General features: G+C 41.5%; 1 protein-coding gene and 1 long non-coding RNA gene across 3 annotated transcripts in view; one reads left to right on the top strand and one right to left on the bottom strand.

Moving 5' to 3' along the window:
* The window catches only part of SPATA16 (spermatogenesis associated 16), a 93,831-nt gene that overhangs the window by 37,295 nt on the left and 36,682 nt on the right, over positions 1 to 19,854 (bottom strand). For both annotated transcript variants that reach the window (XM_072042476.1, XM_072042475.1), the window contains exons 4-5: positions 13,957 to 14,046; positions 2,419 to 2,503 (exon numbers count right to left, since the gene is read on the bottom strand). In XM_072042476.1, the coding sequence (XP_071898577.1) occupies positions 2,419 to 2,503; positions 13,957 to 14,046 (175 nt within the window). The remainder of the gene's footprint in view (positions 1 to 2,418; positions 2,504 to 13,956; positions 14,047 to 19,854) is intronic.
* Positions 7,776 to 19,854, top strand: part of LOC140003187 (uncharacterized) — a 54,394-nt gene continuing 42,315 nt past the window's right edge. The window contains exon 1 of the long non-coding RNA XR_011811377.1: positions 7,776 to 7,852. This is a non-coding gene — a long non-coding RNA (uncharacterized lncRNA). The remainder of the gene's footprint in view (positions 7,853 to 19,854) is intronic.

Genomic DNA, 19,854 nt, shown 5'->3' on the forward strand with positions numbered 1-19,854 from the left:
TGGTCTCTCTGTGGTGGAAAGTCCCAGTGCAGTGTCACGTGCTATATCATACTGCATAATTGTTGCTGTGTGCACTAATGTCATTGAAGTCACCCCTGATACTGAATGCAGAGAATTCATCAGCTCAGGAAGGAGAAGGTTGCTAGTGGTGCTGGGGATATATCTTCACGAACAGTGTTTCTTAAGTGCTAGCTATTAACTTGAGTGGGAGCGGTACTGGGCACCCAGCTGCCTATACTGCGTGTGTGTCAGCATATAGATATTGCTGAATCCTTAGCATAGCCCACGCTAAAGCATACGCACAAAAGGCACAAAATTGTGGAGCAATCTCTGTTTCCCTGTGAAAATCAAGCATGGTGGGAGATCAAACAAAAGGTTAGATCACAACTGACATTTCAAAGCTTCTGTAGCCAAAGATGACAGCAGCTCAGGTTCAGGCAAAAGGTGGAGAAGTGGTAACATGGGCACAGGCAGTGTGGTGGTGCCTCTCGGTATCATGGTGGTCCAGAGAAACCCATGCATGAAGTCTCCATCAGGATCAGAAATGAACAGTGAGCTGGGGACTAAAGCAGAGATGAACCAGAGCCCTATCACTGCCAAAATCCTTTGGCCCTTGCTGTCTGTAAGATGTTGTTAATGGCTGGAAGCAATTCAGTTGCCCCACTTTTGGTCTGGTTCATTCCTATCTTAGCCCAACCACAGCTTCTGGTTTACACTCTACGAGGAGGCACTGTGATGAGTCTTGCCCTTCATGCCATTTTTTTGGCCCTGTTACCTAGCAGGACAGACTGAACCCCTGGGGGAGAGGACAGCTATGACAGCTTCTTCTTTAAAGGCTTGTTCTTTGAAGCTTCATGTCCATGACATCAAGAAGAGGAGTCAATGGATACCAGTGTTAAGAGACAAAAAAAGATATTCCATTCGAAGAAATGACCCTTTCATAAAACCTGTTTGTGAACTCAAGATTTTAAACGAGTCTGACCCAGTGGGGAAAAATTCAAACTGTTCTGTACAGAAGAAATTCTCTGCTGGAAAGCATATAAGAAAGTTCACAGGCACTGCAAACACTAGCCCAGTGGGTAATTCTCTGAATGAGATGCACTTTGCACTCACAGCAGTACTGAAATTCAGCAGCTCCCAAGACTGAGATTTATTCCATTTTACCAATAAGAATGCAACTAATAATAGTTTTAAAAAGGAAGAATTTACCATGTGATTGAAGGTAAAAGATCAGATTCTGATCTTTATTACCCTGGCTTATGCCAGATGTATTTTGCACCACTTCACATAAAGTACAACAAAGACTAGCCCTTTTGTTGTCATAGAAGTTCTCACAGAATAAACACCAAATAAATGGAATCAGAATCAGACTCTGAAATTTTATCCCAAGGGGTATTAACCGTTTTTGCCCTGTCACCAAAGTAACTTGCACAGGACCTCCTCCCAGTCACAGAAGGCAGCCCGTGAAACCGTGCCTCGAGAGCCACCTTTGAGGGCAGAGCCACGGTGAGGTGGAGGAAGGTTGTACAGGGCTGAAACGTCTCTGAGGCGAGGCATGTGGGGCTGTGAGGACAGAGAACTCCCCAGACAGTTACCGGCAGCCCACGAATTGCCTTGGTCTGGGACTGTGTGTGTTTTTGTGGGTGCCTGCCCGCACTGCCATGAGGCTGGGCCTACACTGCCATGAGGCCGGGCCAGGTCCTCCCTGTGAGGCTGACTGGTCTTCCACTGCTGCAGGCCTCAAAGGCTGGGACACCATCGGCACTGACAAGCTCCTGCAGCACAGACAGCAGAGGATTTAGCGTACGTTTACCTCCAGGTGTGTGAGAGCTCTCCTCAGAGCCGAGGGGGGTACCCTTAAACTTAAATTTGTGCTGATGTGGCTGAACTGCTATATCAAGTAAGTATCACTCAAGAGACAAGTCTCATTGAAGTCAATGGTCTACTCCCCACATAAGTAATCTTTGTAGAACTGGGGTTGTACCTAGCTATCCTTCACAGAGCACTTTAGGTTTCTCTGAGACCATTTGTTACAGTCATTTTTTCCTCCCCTTCCGGTTGAAGAGTTTGGAAAGGTGTCAGAGGATTAGTATCATGCAAATTGTAAAAGGAAAGTGTCACTAAGGTAGGAAGACTTCACAAAAAAATAGCTTTGGGGACCATACAGTATCCAGAATTAAATTTTATAGCAGTCCATAAAATTGAAGTATGAGCCAAGGGTTAACAACCTTGAATTTTGCCCTTAAAATTAGTCCAAGAAAATCTACTTCATTATAAATACGGTAGTACTATATAGTGTCCTGTTGATTGATATGCCCAAGAGCTACCTTTGTCGGCAGTCTTTTAAGCAGTAATCCTTCATTTTGGTCTTAATAGTGAGATGGGCACCTCCCTCCTCATTGGGCTATCAATTTTTACCTGCCAATACAGTTTGATGAGCTTGCTTATATGCTGTTCAGTGCCTCCTGTCAGCCAGTACATATAGTCAGCAATCATGGCACTCCTGATGACAAAAGCAGAATAAATGAATGTATAAGGAGAGAAGGATGTATATAGCAATATTTAAAGGAGATAACATTAAAAGACTGTAACATGAAGTTTGTATCAAAAGATTACAGATAACTCTCAGACTTTGTCCAACTTTAAAACAATCATTAGTAAGCATTTTCAGATAGTTAAACTATCTGCAAGCGAACAACCCTGCACTTTTAAAATCTTTTTTCAATATTTTAGTCTGAGCAACTATTTAATGACTGCTCAACAATGTTGTAGTCTGGCTTTTCATTTTTTTCCTTAAAGTATTTGTGAGTGAAATGTCTTATATGCGAGTACATTTTTTTGTACAATAGCATCAACATGTGTAATACCTCATAGCTTGGCAGTCTGAGGATATCAGTGTCTCTGGCAAATTCAGACTTAGTTCACCTCTGATTAAACTTTATCTTAAGAAAAACCCCAAACCCAAAGTAATCAGCTATCTTGCTACCTAATTGAGTATGCTTTAGTACTCCCACTGTCTGTTGCAATCATTGCATTACTTTTTCTAGACTGAGGGATATTAAAAACTATTGTGCAATGGATATTAATGCAGAGTCTTAACAGACTTCAGAAAATCAGTTTGCTTTTATGGCTGCCTCTCTACACTGCTCTCCGTTCCCATTCCTCTAGAGATTCCAAATCCAATTAAATGTGACTAGATGTAATTCCAAATTGTCACTTTAGTCAATTAAACATATAATAATCTTGTGTACCTAATTACTAGCACTGAAAGTTTATTTGTTGATGTAGTGCTATCAATGTGTACTTCTGCATGTTCCCCTTATCATTGCCTATATATTAATTGTGCTTTGACATTACTGTAAATTGAATTTGAAATTTCCCCCTAGTTAAAAGTATCTCACAAACAGTAATCCCAATCCTGTTGTAATACCCTTTCAGAATGTACTTTCCAAGTCTGTATTATGTTCTTAATGAGATATAACCAAAAATACACGGATTTAACAATAAACATTTCAAAGCAGGCCCAGTATCAGGGGGTAACATATTGTTACAAACAGGAACTAAATCTTCCTTAGATGTTAGTGTACAGCTCCCACTAATTTCACTGGGAGAAAAGCAATTCAGTAGGATCCATGGATTTCTGCATAAGGACTGGATTTAGCCATAAGCCTTATCCAACGCTCATTCAAATCACTGGCAAAAATCCTCCTGATTGCACTAGAACAAAGAGCAGTTTCTAATTGAACATTGTTAGCCCAGCCGGCACAGAGTGAACAAAGGATGAAATCCTCATTGCGCTGGAAATTGCTGGCAAAACTCTTACTGCCTCCAAACAGAGGAGAATTCCTAATCCCAGGAATGACATACAAGTATCCTACGGATGAAATAGAGAAGGTGAGCGAAGTACCCAGCACTGTGTGCCCAACCCACTGTAAGGTTTTGAGAAGAGCTGTCCACCGTCTCCTGAGACCCAACAGGGAAATAAACATATAGCACAAAAAGGGAGGAATACTTTGAAGGAATCTGCCAAGTTACTTTGTATTATTGTGCCCGTGGTCTACTAGAGGTGTTCTTCAAAGGTTCCAGCTCCTGTGACAGTGGCGTTTACTGGCACCATAGTCTCTACCAGTGTATGTGAGTGGTGGTGGCCTCCTGTGGCTGCCTTGGAAGGAAGACGTGACTTTCAATCTAAATTTAGAGCAATTCTCTACTCCTAGAGCCTGGTATTTTTTGGAGTCAAATGACTTTTGCAAACGGTCATTTACAAATTGGTGTCCTGGATAAATCCAATAAATTGGATTTATTGTCCTCAAAACTACTGTCATTTGAGAGATTAAAACTGGTATATCCTTAACCCTGAGTATCACCATCTCACACGGCAGTAGTGCTGCCATGGGTTGAATGCAACCAGCTGGCTGCAGACACTCGCAGTGTAATTTTCCACCCCTACTGCAGGCCGTGGTCTGGTGACGTCCTGCTGACAAGACACCACAAGGCTCAGTTTGTGAGCTCCCACTCCTCTGTGGTAATAGTGCTTTCTTTCCCCAGCTTGGTACCCCTTTCAGTGGAGGTGTCAGCAGAGCTCTGGAAAAATCTGGAATCAATTCCTAGACAAGTCACTCCATCTTTCTGTTTCCCAGTATCATCTGTAAAATGAAGACTATCATATTTGACTGATTTGCCTATTTGGTGTGCGAGACCTCCTGGCACAAGCTCTCTCTTACTAATTCTTCGTAGCGTGCTCAGCACAATGTCACTCTGATCATGGCAGAGGTCTCTAGGTACTGCTGCACTTCAGACAAATGCCTTTCCTCTTTATTCTTCCTTCTTAATTTGCTCTTATTTAAATAATCAGAATTACACTTACATTTCAGGCATTCGTGTTTAGTTTTTAAACATCTGCTTTTATCCCTGCTGGATTTCTCTTGTACCACCATGCATTACACCATGAACAGCAAGACACATACATAAAAATGCTCTGAGCCTTTCGAGCACTTCCATCCCAATTTCACTTCTCAGTTCCTCGGTCATCAGGGAGCACACACAGGTCAGGACCAATGCTTGCTACTGTGACCTCGGGGCTTACGAGGGACTTAAAAAATTCCACTTTCAAAAGAAACATAAGCATTAAGGCCGTATGTGGATGGCCTACGTCCAACCCCAAATATGCCTAAGCCAGAGGGTTTTCTTTAATGGCCTCTGAGGCTTGATTCACAGAGTCAAAGTGACACATGAGATAGGGAATTATGAATTCCCTGACACAGGTGAAATAATGCTGGCTGAATATGGTTATAAGGCTGGCATTGGGAAATATTTAGGGACCTAAGCACTGAGAGAGAAACCAAAGGACTGATTGAGGTATCTAGGCAGGTGAAAAGCCTGGTTCCAGTGAAGTACGCAAAGGCATGAAGCACAGAACTTGGTCCCCAGGTCCCAGCGAGTACCTATCCATTTGGCCCACTGAAATCCAGGTCACAATGACTTTCAGTAAGGGATGTGCGAGACCACACTCTGAAAACAAGATTTCAGTAAAATATTCATTAAGGAAATACTATACTATTTATGAAATTATTGTTTAGGGTCCTCAGCCAGTGATGGAGCTCATTAACATATTTTTCTTCGTCCTTATTCAGAATGAAAGCCTATTGCATGCGTATGTCTAAAGACATCTTGATCATACTTTTTTTTTTTTTTAAAATGTCTGTATGTGTAATGACATTTCAGCATTTCAGCAAAGCTGAAAATCCTTCCTTCAATTATATGACTATCTGGAGGTTTCCTTCTTCACGTGGAAGATTCTTCTTTATTTAAAAATAGACTCATTTGTCATATTTTTTTACACTATAAAATGCAATGCTTCCATTTCCTTCAGTGTGCTAAGGAAGAAGAGAGAAATTTGCTTTTCCAAAACTGAGACAAAAATACCAAAAAACGAGGGATGAAATTCAAACTGATTCTGAAGGTTCCCTTCTTATGTCTGATGAAATTTTCCAGGGAACAGTTAAAGAATTCAGTTGAAATAGTTACTGTGCCAGGTAACTCTGCAATTCAGATTATTCTTGCCCTTTCTGTTCGTGTGTATGTATCAATCTCTTCTTGTTTGGTATTACACTTTCACCTATGCTAAATACTTGCTGTGTCTATTAAAAAAAAAAAAAAAAAAAGTTTGAAATTTCAGCTTGCACATTGAATACAGTGGTCCAAAGTACAGACTGATAAAATACTGAATATAGGTCAACAGGGGAATCTGTGATGACTAAACTGGCCATCCACTGTGAATTAGAGTCAATTTTAGAAGTAAAATTATAGGTCAAATGAAGCATACAAAAGTCTGTAACATACTGAGGGAGTGCATTCTTTTTAAAGGTTTATGAGGATAATATATGTCTTGAGAATGAAGCTGGGTTGCTTTAGACAGGTTACTGCTACTCCATACCTAAAAGGCGCTGTATGGTGTGTACAGTAGAGGATGTGTAGGATTATTTTCCCTCCCTAACAGGGATTTGGGAAGAGCAGAAAGCTCTTCCAATGCATTAACAGATTCACAGGAACCGAATGAGGGACTGCTCCTGCCCTGTTACTATATCAATATTGTGTATTAAATGTGAGTTGTAATGTTACCAAATATGGCTGGTGTATAAAATATATATGGATTAGGATAGTATAGGCACAACCAAATTAGCATTTTTGTCATCTTCTGCAATTTTTGGCATCACAGATCCTAGGGATGTGGGCACATGTGAAGAGCTGGGCAGGAAGAGGCTGTGGCTCCGGTCAGTTGGGGTCTGCTGATCCGTTGTGTGCAGATTTTGGACTGGTGAAATTGGCCTGCAACAGACCTCACTCTGATTTGTACCTCTCAAACGTTCAACTTTGAACTTTCCAGAGCACCAGAAACACAAGGTGCAAAAGAAAGGGAAAACAGCTCCCATGTATGTTGTGCAATGCATTTTTTCTGGATGAAATGCCATCTTTTATTTTTACAGTTTTGAAATATACTGATTGAAATCTAACAGCAAAGACCAGATACATGCATTCTGTTTCTACACAACCACTTCAAGTGATATTCAGAATTATTGACCTCTTGTTTACAGAACCCAAACACTTAGAGCTACCAAGCCCATCTGTGTTAATGTAGTAAACCTGGATCAAAAGGTGCCTTGCTAAATCTGCTCAATCTGGCCACTTGGTGGTGCAGAACAATAAGATATATTTCCATATGTGCAAGTGAACAGCACACCACAGATCTCAAACTGTCTTCCTCAGCCCATCTGCAGAAATGTATAGGCCTTATAATAAAAGCGTCAAAGGTGGCTTTTGCTGCCTGACAGCTGCTGACACTAACAGCGAGTGTGCAGCCAAATCCTTCGCAGCGGCCATGCAAGTCTGTGACAAGAAAATGGATGGTGCGGATGCTGTTCTGGAATGCACCAAAGTGTCGTGTTTCCAAAGAAGACAAGAAATTAGCATTGTTGCTAAACAGATGTGTGCTCGTTTACCACTGTAATCACTGGAAAAAACATAAGGGCAAGGCTCAAGGTCAGCTCCTTGAGCTCCTTGAGCTCCCCCTGAGCTTCTCAGAAAGGAAGGGAACCCTGAGGGGGAGAGAAGCTCTCTGCAGATGGAAGGGCCTTAGGAATAATCACAGCCTATGCACGTTACAGTGACTTTCACACTTCTATGCTATTCAGCCCCAATTGCTGCTCAGATCAGGAGGCTGATAAGTGGCAGATAATTACCTTTGCTCCCTACTTCAAGTGATCTCACCTGGTCTGCAGTAAGTGGTACTAATAGAAGGCCTCAGCCAGTGCCATGTGGCTTTGGTAGTGTACAGAGCTACTGTTTGGAAGTGGTAAGTGTATCTGTTCTCCACCACCACTCCTTTCTGATTTAACAGGAACTTTAATATTCCTGTTAAGATCATTTATGATGGAGACACCTGGGTATTTGAGATCTATCTTGTATCTCAGGCTTAGCATTAGAATATGGGAGAAAATAAAAAACTATTCTGGATGACTTTTTCTTATCTTTTTCTGGGATTAGAAAGGGAAAATGATGTTTATAGCTGGAATAAGAATAAAGTAGTTATTGTACTGCAATTATCCCATTTGAATAGTGGATAATAATAGCAGTTAAATTTTAAACATCTCTCTATATCTTAAATAAATGTAAGGTTATTACTTTGAGGTTTATGGGGATACATGAAAACCATTAGATGAGAGATAAACAGAACTATAGAATATTGAGTAGGAAGAAAAATAGTGGTGTGAGGATTGAGCTGTCCATGATCTTGTCCCCAAATGGAGCAAAAAGTGTTGTGGCAATCCCTCTGCTATCTGTGCAGAACGCCTTAACATTGCTAATGCCTTCAGATAACTAACTAAAACTCCCTTTCAAACATTTTACCAGTGAACCTTAAATGTGTTGGGGAGCTACTATAAAACTCTTCTGTCCTGCCAAACCCTTCCAGGTTGGCAATGGGGTATGCTAGCTGTCTTGCTGAAGTCTCTGGGACACTAGCCCACTGCTAAAAGTAGAAATGTTTCCTGCAAGGAAAATGGCACCTGCATTTGTAATATATTTATTACAAGTATTATTATCTGTCTGGTGGCTGCATGCAGGTAACAACTTTCTGTATTGTCTTGAGCTTCCTGTACCGTGATAATGGATGTTTCCTATTTAAGGGCAGCTGCCATGTAAAGACACAGAGGATGCTTTTCCTCAGCTCACATCTGCAAAACTGTGCAAAACGTGGGGAAATGAGAGGTCTTTTAAAATGGTGGGGCATGCTCAAGACAACAGGGTGCTAAGCCCAGCAAAATCTCATGCTGTCTGTGACTGGACATGAAACAAGCAGCAGTGAGTATGGGCATGCTGCACAGATCACTGGAGCTGTGAAGGCCCTGATGCTGCGGCAGCTTCATGGTAGAGACGTTTTGGGAAGGGATGGGGTAACTGGGATGAATTGCTTAATGGCAGAAGTACAATGAAAGTTTGAGGGACAAGGACTGTGCTTGTTCCGTGCTCCAGCTGGTGCTCTGCTCTCGTGTATCTCTTTGCACCTCATGCTCCCTGGTTTGGGGATGTGCCTTGAGCTGTTGTCAGTGTTTGTATTTACTTCTAACAGGCGGCAGTGATCGTGGAAAAACTGGTGTGGAGGCTTCCTCCTGTCCCTGATATGACTGCCTGCCTGAGCACACTGTTGTTTGACACCTGGACAGTCTCAAGTGATAAAGAATAATGTGCGCGGTGCAGAAATAACGGCCAGTAATTCTAGACAGAGGCTAACCTCATATGTTGGTGTCAAATTAAATAATAGGCAGTGTGGGCTTTCCTTTGGGCTTTGACTGATCCCAGCGCTTGTCAAAGCCGCTTTCCTAGACACAATTTATGAGGTGTGCCATTTGAAATGTCACCCTGGGGACACGGCCAGCCACGAATCCCATGGGACAGCTCGGGTGGCTCGGTGTGGGGACAACCGGACCCAATTCCCTGCTGACCCCTGGCCCAGGGGCACTGCCTGTGCAATGCCCTGGCCAGCAGTGGAGGTTCCCTTCTCCTCAACAGAGCTGCTGAGGGTGGCCGTGGGGGGTTCGCTGCTGCCTGACCCTACACAGCCACATGTGGGGCACCCGCCATTGCTGGGGCCTGTGCTGAGCCCACGCGCCCCGGCAGTGAGAGTCCCCTCCGTGCTGGTGTTTCTATGACAACCAATGTTTTTTTCTTTTTACAGAATTTCCCTTTTGTTTATTTCCATTGAGGAAAAGTAGAAACAATTAGGATGGGGAAGGAATATGAACTTTCTCCTCTTCTTCCAAGAGCGGGCCCAGGCAGAGTTGAGAGGTGGGCCTGCTCACATCAGCTCGCATGGGGTGGGCCTTTGTGCCACCACTGGCTCTGTGAAGAGAACCTGAATATATCAACTAACCCGAACTGTGCAGCTTTTGTGAAGAGAAGCTGAATATACCAACTAACCCGAACTGTGCAGCTTTACCTGCTGCCTTCTCCATTCTGACTGAAACAGCCCCTGGATTCACACAGAGGGCTGAGGTCTGCTCCTGGCAGACCTGGTTCGCTTTACAGCTGGTGGGATTACCTAGGCTTTCTTGAATAGGAATGTCAAAAAGCTGAGTCAGCCATGCTGCAGCTATTCAAATCCTAAAGCTCCTTCCTCCTTAAGGATTGCTTACCCCTACTCTGTGCAGTCAGATGAAGATGAGTTGTTTGTTCTGGCAGAGGGACAGACAGTCTGTTTTCCCTTACATGTATACAACTAATTTCAAGTCACTAGTGTTCTAGCTGGTGATAAAAGAGCTATCTTAAGCTTTTCACAGAACACAGTGACACTGTTAAATCAGCACAGCGATTTGATTAGCAGAAAGATGAGAGCTATACGGCTTAATGATAAAAAGGGGCAAAATCCCTTCTGTAGTTTAAACTTCAGATGCAAAGCAAATAGGCAGCCAGCTTTTTCTGTAAGTTACGAATCTTCACCTTACCACTGTTTCAGTGTCAGCAATAGGCTGCACTATCTGAGTGAGAAAGAAAAATTGCTTTCATGCCTTGTTGCTCATCTGGTCAGACCTCTCACTGCAGATGTGTGACAGGCAGCTGTGGGGTCACAGCCCGCCAGGCTTGGGGACTCGGAGAACATGCAGGCTCCGATGCCTCCTTCTCCAGGAGTTTTGAGGGTCACCCTAGGGTGTTTGTCCCCTTTCTAGCACTGTAACCCTTGAAAGCATCCTGTGGTTTGGCTCCTCTGTCCTTGGGACTAGTATGGACTTCCCAGGCTGTTCTGTGGCTTGCATGTCCCCTTGCACATACACATCCTTTGTCTCATCTCTCCCTAAGGAAGCTGACTCCACATCCCCAGGAAGGCAGGGCCCCCTCAGCCTTCTCCAAGAGCCTTTTCTCTTCTTCGTTAGAGAAGTGAGCCCAGAACCCTTTTCTGAACTTTCCATTCTGGTTATTAAGTGGTTTTCTGATCAGCTGTGACTCTGTCTCCCTTGCCAGGGTACTTTCGGTAGCTGCTATCGAGGACGATCCTGAGCCTAAATGCCTTGTAATGTCTAAAACTTCTAGGTAACTTCCAGACTAAATTTATGTATAATGAATTTATGCCCATTTGTTCAAAGGCCAAGATGGTCTTTCAGCTGAAATAGGTTTGCTCCCTTCTGAGGTTTAAATCTTTACTGTGCTTGTCAAGAGCAGTCTCTGAACAATAGAGGATAAATATATTTACTAGCTGACACCTCAGTGAAAGTGGCTGCACCACTTCAGAATTCATCATTTGCAGATGCTCTGACCCCACATGGTGCTTCTAAGACTGCTTTACGATGCCAAATGGCCTTAGGCTGCACTCTACGTGGTAGCACCCTATTACAGTACTACCCTGAAGGATCGCTATGCAGTCAACAAAATTCAGGAGTGATGCAGATGTGGGCATATCAGTTGCCTTATACTAACTCATATGTCCTTGCATTCAAACTCCTTCATGTGCTTTCTGTGGGCTGACAAGCACTAGTGAAAGTTACACACAGAGAAACTTGGGAGATGCTTAAATTACAGTTGACCTTACTCTAGCTTTTGACTTTCTCTGAACCAAATAATTTGGTCTGGTATATCCTCAGAGATGAAATCTTAGGGGATCTCAGCTTGATAGGTAGGCTGAGTTAAATGTCATTATCTGTGCTGTTTGTGCCAAGCAGTACTGTTTACAACCAACCCCTCCTGTTCACATACCCATACGGTGTTCTGGGTGTATTTAACAGGGTATACAGTGATTTAAACACATGCTGGGGATAGAAAAGCAAGGAGTACTCAAATAGCAAGCAGAAATAAATGACAGGTTATGATGATAAAAACCAAGTTCATATTTCCAGAAAATGCAACCAAATGTCTGCTTGCTGCAGCCTGTAATGGGTGGAGTGCATGCTGCATCTCTAATGGGGTTTGACTAAGACCAGTGACTCCAATGAGATGCCATAAGTGGTGCTAAGCTTAGTTTAACACAACCTGCAAAAGCAGCTCCGCACAGTTGCTATAACACTATGTTAAACTAGGCTAAACTCTGAATGCTGCTATAGTCGCTGCTTTTTGGAACCGCTCTGGATTCAGTCTGTCAGAATGTTCCTCTCCTTTACAGAATACATAATCTCATTTAAAATCATCTAGTTTCCTGAAAGCATCTCAATATGGGGAAAAAAAGGCTGACACAGATCCCTCTTGCCTGCTGATGTAGTAAACTTACTGATTGCTTATCTGCAGTAACACCATCCACAATTTTCTTCATTTTTGAAATCATATTTATGAACGCCTTGGTTCATACTGTCTTCTTAAATATAGGCATTTTAAGGTATTTCTTCTGAAATACCAGTTTCTGAAAATGTGTTTTTTTAACTTTTTTTTTTTAAATCATCAACCTGACTTCAAGGGGAAAACAAACACCAACCAACATACAAACAAAACAAAATCTTCTTGTATTTCACCTGTCAGGATACTAGTGAACTTCTGGGTTTGACAGCATCCTGAACAGGATTCCCTCCCTATCTGTCACAAAACAACATACTGGACTAACACCACCCTAAAATGTCTGTCTGATCAGTGGACCTCAGCTGCTGATGACTGTAGGTAACAATTTCTCTCTGAATCAACACCACAACAAGTTTTTTTGGGAAGAAGAGACCCTGATCAGTGCTATATAAAAGGAGACCTGGGAAATATCATAATGCTAGAGTGTTTTTGAACAAAATGTTTCTATTCCTTAGTTTGAAAGATGTTTGTTTGAGAAGTGAGGCTTTTTTCTTCTTTCCTTTTTTTTTTTTTTCCTAAAAAAATACAGTAAGTGAAATATTCCAGGTTAATCTGAGTTAGTATTTCCAAAGAAATTAGCAAAAATTTAATTGTCTTGGAGAACTGATTTCTTCTCTTCCTGGCATGTGAAATCCAGTGCATTTCACTTTGATACACTCTTGATGCTGTCCCACAGAAGGAAACTGTTTGTCCCTGTTTTTTTGTTTGCCTTTTTTTTTTGGCTGGAGTCCAGCACAGAAAATTGGTGTTCATCTTCCCAAATCCTTTCTGCAACTCTGCTTTGATAAAGTGTCTTTCCACTTCTCATTCAAACTGTTTTCCTGCTATTTTAATAGCTTCAGAGTTCTACCACTAGCATGTATCTTAAATGATAAGCAATGTAACCCTTTTAGTCTCTTGCCTAATTTGCGATGACTGTTCTGCCATTAGTTAGCTAATGATTTGCAAAATATTTTTGTGCTATACCTTGTGGTCTTCAGCTGAACAGTCCTCTGTAAGTATCTAATGTTAGCAGTAATGATGATACATAGCAAGCTGCCATTGCATTTCCCTGTGCATTTCTTTCATTTAAGCATGTTCAGTGGTTTAAAAACTTCTGTTGCGTGTTGGAACTTTCAGTTTTTGGCAGTGTAATGCACGCATGCAAGCAGAGCTTCCTCTTGCAGAATTTTCTCCTGCCAGCAGTTTCTGTTCACACCAGCAGTCTCATCAGCTGCACCCAGGCTAAATTTTGCAGCATATCACAGTGTACATTGAGATCTTGATTTTTTTTTTTTTTTTTTTTTAAATCTGCTCAGAACACACTTGAGCTTCTGCCCAAGGTACAGGGAAAGCAGGAAGTAGAAGATGCTTGTGTGCATGTAGCTCTTGCCCCAGTGTAGCCCAGGGACCTGACCAGGGCTCACCACTACACCTGAGAGTAAGTACCTCTATATGTGTTAGTCTAACCTCAACCAGGGACATAATTGGGATTATTCATGTTACTCTGACTGGGAGGATTGGAGCTCTGCTGCATGTGAGATCATATACACAAAGCTCCCACTGACTTTTAAAAGCCTGGGTATATGATGATAACCTTACTACTGAGAGCTGGAATGAAAGAGATGTGGAGAAACCATTATAAATCCACAAGTGCCAGAGTACCTTGCAGCTTCAGAGTATCTCTCTAAACACCTAAACACGGCAGCTTGACGCAGGTGATTCCGGAAATAGGCTGGGTTCAGAAAAATGCTCCTTTAAAAGATAAGAGAGATGGGCAAGTTTAGATCTCAAATTCTTAAATCATTAAAAAGCCACTAATAAACTATGACTAAGATGAATCCAGTATATACTGCTACACATCTCAACAGTCACTCTGTATGCCTCGAATGTAATATGAACTATCATTTTCTCTCTTGACAACTGTGACAACAAGCATTATTAAAATTTTTATTGAGGTTATATTTATAAATGCAGTTTCATTAGGGTTTTGTGTACTGTTATGGAAACACTTTTAAAAAAAGTTCATGTTGTAATATGCTATATTGCCTTTAGCTTGAGCATAACATAAGTAAAAGTGCCACACTAAAACTTCTTGTTGACCCCCTACCTTCAGAAACATGAGTGGAATTTATGTGGCCTGTCTTCTTGGAACCACAATGCATTTACAATTAATTTTAATGCTAACTTAGATTTTTAAATATTTTCAGTATCAATGATAGGCTCTGTGTGGGTGGACCCTCAGCATGCTTCTTATACCCTTAAATTTAGCAGATGCAATTCCAGGTGTAACAAATGATAGGCTTTAAGCTAATAACAGAAAAGGCTGTAGGGGTAAAAATAGCATAAGCCAAGTGGTTAGATTGGCAAGCAGGGTATCCTTTTGGTATAAGCAGGGGAAGGGCAAGCATGACAGCTCCATCTACATCTAATTAGTTCCACTCATGAGATCTCCAACGTGTGGCCACTTCTCTGGTCAGCACTTTTCCCAGAGTTTGGAGAAAAAGATACATAAAGCATGTTCTGGGATGCAACATTAAATATTTGTCATTATTTACTTGTTTTATAAGTATTTAATAACAGCTTACCACATCAACAAAGAGATTGATGCTTTGCCTTCTATTACAAAGATGACTTGTATGTTCCCTTAAACAAAACATCTCCAGGAACAGTGCTTAAAGCTGTCTGAAGCTTAGTTGTTTTGGATTCCAGTGCCTTCAAGCGCTACCTGTGGTTTGTGCAGAACTGAAGGAAGCGCAGATCTTGATGATGGGAGGCACATTACTTTTAGTGCACTAAAATCTAGCATACAGAACAGCACTGGATGTTAACCCACTTATGTTAACGGGGTAAATGAGTCACTCCTGTCAGTAACACAACAATAATGGCAGCAGCAAACAGGCCGGTTCTCAGCCAAATATGGTTCAGGTGTGAAGTTCAGAAAATACTAATGGTCACCAAAACTTAACCAAAAAGAAATTGTCAAAAGATCAAATACTACTAGCATTTAATGATTCGACCAAGGCAGTAATGCCTTACTTAGATGACAACTGGTACTTCTGCAAGCTATTTTAAAGGAGATTATTGCTGCTGTAAACTGTAGTCAACAGTTGATAATAGTAATATTGATTTTTTTTCTTTTTTTCTTCAAGTTAGCGGTTCTACCACAGCCAGGCAATAGCACTATGAGGGCAAAAATTAAAAAATCAATAATTCCCTGGTAGTTAGCAACACATTTTCCTGTAAGTCTTTGAGCAGGATGTACTGTGATAGGCTTATAATAAATATAGAACTGTAGCAGATTTTCAAAGAATTAGGTATCAGATCTCTGCTTTCCATCTTGATTTCTTACTAGTCTGAGAAAGATGAACTGCTTCTCTTGACCTATAAATTCTATCCTGAAAAATATAGCATGCTCTAATAGCTTGAGCAAACATCAGAAAGCTACCTTTGACTATATGGCAGTCTACTAGGTTCTCTGGAGCCTATACATTAGAAATGATTTCTGCTGACTTCTTTCTGATGACTTCTCTACCCAAAAGGAGTTCCTTGCTGTACTAATACAGCTCCAGTTTAGCAGCCTTAATGCAGAACCGTGACAATTAATGCCACGCGTGCACAAAAATTGTGCAGTTTTCCCTTTGGCATTTAAATCTGACTCTGACATACTTCAGATGCTTTTGGTGTAAAGGAAAAAACAGTGAAAATAAGAAGCAAAGGAATTATACAAACAAAGGTTAAGAGGAAAACCCTAATTCCAGGAAGTTCTCCTTCAAATCGAAGCAGATGGGGGACCCATCTGGCCAGGCAGCAATGTGCCAGGCTGTGCATACTGAGAACAAGTCCGTGCTCCAAGATCCACCTCCAGCCATGGGCAGTCTCAATACTAGGCTGGTTAATCCAGTAATTAATTAGGAGGGATGTGCTTCAAGAGGGAGGCTTGACAGAAGAATGAGGTAGGTAGGAAGGCAGCGGACACACCGGCTGCCGCTCACAGGACAATCTCTGTGTGTGGTGGTTTGTGCCGTGAGCAGAAGCATCGGTCCTTTGGTCTTCCAACTCGTGTGCCTCTCAGGGATCTTCAGGTAGAAAAAGTCACTTCAATAGGAAACATCTGAAAATGGACAGCTCTTATTCTGCACAAATAGAATTCCTAATCCACAAAACTGCAAATAAAGTCACGACACCTGAAGATTAAAACTTGTGTTCTTGCCAGGTTTGCCCCCCATCTGTCAAATGACTAGGTTAAAGTAAACTTGAAATAGATTTTCATTTATTTTTCATCTTCACTGTAATCCAAAGACTGCCCTGTTAAAAGCCTTTCGTAAATCATTTGGTCAGTTTTTCTCAACAAAACAGTCCTTAAGTAATGCTGTATATCAGCCTCTTTTTTGACATTTTCATTTTTTCATCTTGACATCTTCTCTTAAAAATAATAGTGTTTGTCCTATTATCTTTCTTCTAACTGAAAGGAGTGGGGGGAGAGGAAGGCATCAACTCTCTCCCCATCATAACAATTGGAGTATGTGAATCAAAGATGCACATATTAGTCTGTGGCTTTCTCTCTCCAGGTGTTTCTTTCAATCTTACTGCCCAGTATTAGGGAAACAGGTACGGCAAGAAACTCGGATCACTACATAAAAACTGGCTGCTGGAAATCACATTGCCTTTTCTCTAAGGTATACATTGTCTGTTGAAGTCCTTCCCAAATGCAACGGGGATTTAACTCTAATCTGACTGACATGAAAAAGTGCCTCTACTACAATCCACTGCATCATTTGTACTTGGCCTTTATAGGCCAAGAAAAAGTCAGCAAGATGATTCTATAGATGAAGCAGGTGAAAAAATACACTTCACTACTGAAGCAGATAACTCATTTTTCTTGCTAGTACTGGAAGTAAAAGCTAGCTTGTTAGTAGAGGTGCAAGATGTTATTTGTTAAATTAGAGTGACAGAGGCTTTTTCCTTTTCTTAGTTGTCCATGTCATCTTTCAATACGATGTGGTCTTCTGTACAAATACATTTTAATAGTCAATTGTGAGTATTGGAGAGGAATTAAGTGATTTGCCAGAAATAAAAATTCAGCGCTAAAGCAGTATACGTGTCTGTGCAGAGACACATAGTGCACTGCTGTGCCGACTGCTCTTGTGTTGCATGTCCACATGTTGCTGGTACAGTGACTGTACAAATGGAGGTGCTGAGGCATCCACCACAGCATTAATACAATGTCAGCACAAGTAACATGTCAACCAGTACTCAGCAGAACCATGTATTCACTTGCTGTAGACTAATACAATGCTTTTATCTTCAGTGAATACTGTCAATCAGTAGAGCTGGTGATCCAGCCCCAATATGCTTACAGATGAACCTGACAAATCCTGGCTGCTGTACAATTAGATTGAAGCTCAACTTTCTTCTTCTCCCTTGTTTCATCTACATGGCAGGTAGCATATTATCTGCAGTGTAGTACTACTCTTACAGCTGTTTGCGTCTGCTGTGCTCTGTTCTGTGATCCCAAGGGCTGGATCACCAGCTGGTTTAAGAGTTCAGCTCTACTACAGACAAATTCCTGAACTTACAGTAGCCAGGAATTGACCTCACCCTATTTCCCTGCACTTTGTGTGTGTGTGCAGCTATGTTGGGATTTGGGAGGTTTTATTTGGGGAGCCTATGGCAGTGCATTTCCTTGCAGCCAACTTTGTATTCTCACTCAGTTTTCTTCTGGTGGATTCAGTGCTATCATGCAGTAATGAGCAAAGGGAGAAGAAGCGTGGCTGCAGTGAGGAGAGCCATGTGAAGGAGGCTCTCATGAGGATATGTGAGGGAGGTAGGGCCTTTCTCCTAAGTCTCTGTCTCTTCTTCTTCTCAGTCTCTCATTGGCTGGACAGGTTCAGACCCATGGGCCCAGAGGGATGTTTTCTTCCCAGCACCACCAATGCCTGGCTGTGACTGTGCCCACCCTGCCTTGTGCCCAGGAACCTCTTTCCCCGGTGTGAGTGGAAAGCACCCTTCCCTCCTTGCCCTGCCCTGTCCACCCCATTTGAAGGAGTGATGAGCAAAATCAGAAAACAGCAGTTATATAGAGAAACAAGCTGGAGGACAAAGGGGCAGGACCACACAGCTGATGTAGTTATAGGGGTGGCTATGCTGAAGAATAGAGTTTGAGGCAAGCCTGGCAGTGAACAGGATGGGTCTTTTTGGTGGTAATCTGATAATTCATTAGGAATCCCATCTGATACGGTCATCACCACTGAACTAACCAGCAGCTACAAACAGAGGCAGGAAAGGTTTTACCAGACTTATGTGGTAAGACAGGACCTCTGATGGTGAAGAAGGACATCTGACCTGTCTGTGCAGTCAGATTATTTTTATTTTGTACAACCAAACAGAAATAAGTGCAGTTATGGCACCTACAGGCAAAAACCTTCAGTGCACAGAAGAAATCATCTCATGAAGTTTTCATACTTGAACAGATAGAAAGGGAGGAAATGAGGGATCCCAATAAAGCTTTCACACACACACAACACCTTTTCACTGCCACTAAAGTGAAATATAACTGCCATGCTAAAAGGTTTTGCAGCAGCTATTTGCTTTGAATTGCAAGCATAAGATAAATGTGCTATGCAGGTCTCGATTCCTCGGCTGTGAAGGTAGTAAAAAGGAGAATGTTCTCCTGTCCAGAACAAAAAGATATTTAGGAAAAACATGTTTCAAAGCTCCTAACGCATCTTAACACAAGCAGAGATAGTCTGCATTCCCTGTCATGTTTGTACAACATGTTCCTAGCTATACAAATGCCATTTTCTTTTCTTGACCACCTTCTGATTGCTGCTGTGCATCTCAGAATTTATAAAACAGTTTGGTGTTGCTAGACTCTTCCTTCCAAGAGGAACCATATTTCTTGCAGGGCAAGAATAAGTAGGTTCCCACCACACATTGTGTAGATAAATGTTCTTGCAATGTAACATTATCGAAGTCAAGGGGAATATAGCCTTTGACCTCAATGAAAAAAGACTCAGCACGTGAAATAGGAACTATGCTGCTCATATAACTGACCTAGAAATAACATAGGATTGAGAGTTGAAATCAGAGAATTCAGAGAAATTAATTTAAAAAAACCCATGAAGTTGAAGTACATGGAAATATTTGAAATGTGGTATGGGAAGGAATTATTTTTTAAGCGTACTTCTGGTTTATATTATCCAGAGAATCTCAATGGAATAGCTTTGTATTAATAATATCTCATCTATTATGTATATTGCAATATGCCTAACACAATTGCTGAAGTAATTAGATGCTGCTAATTCTTCTCTTTCTCTTCCCTTTTCTGAGGAGGTAAAGTGATTAGGAGAGTAGTTTAGAGCAAAGTATACATTACATTACAGGCTTCCCACAGATTAGCAGCATCAGCCATTATGTTTCTTCTTTTTATACTTTTACCTAAAAATCTGTGCTTTTCTTAAATTCTTCTTCTTTCTCTTTTTTAATGCCCACTGACTATGTTGTATTATGGCATCGTTGCATTATTTATTTTTTATTACTTAATATTTCACCAGGATTGCA

Source organism: Anas platyrhynchos, chromosome 9 (assembly GCF_047663525.1).
Source record: "Anas platyrhynchos isolate ZD024472 breed Pekin duck chromosome 9, IASCAAS_PekinDuck_T2T, whole genome shotgun sequence".
Classification (NCBI taxonomy): Eukaryota; Metazoa; Chordata; class Aves; order Anseriformes; family Anatidae; genus Anas; species Anas platyrhynchos.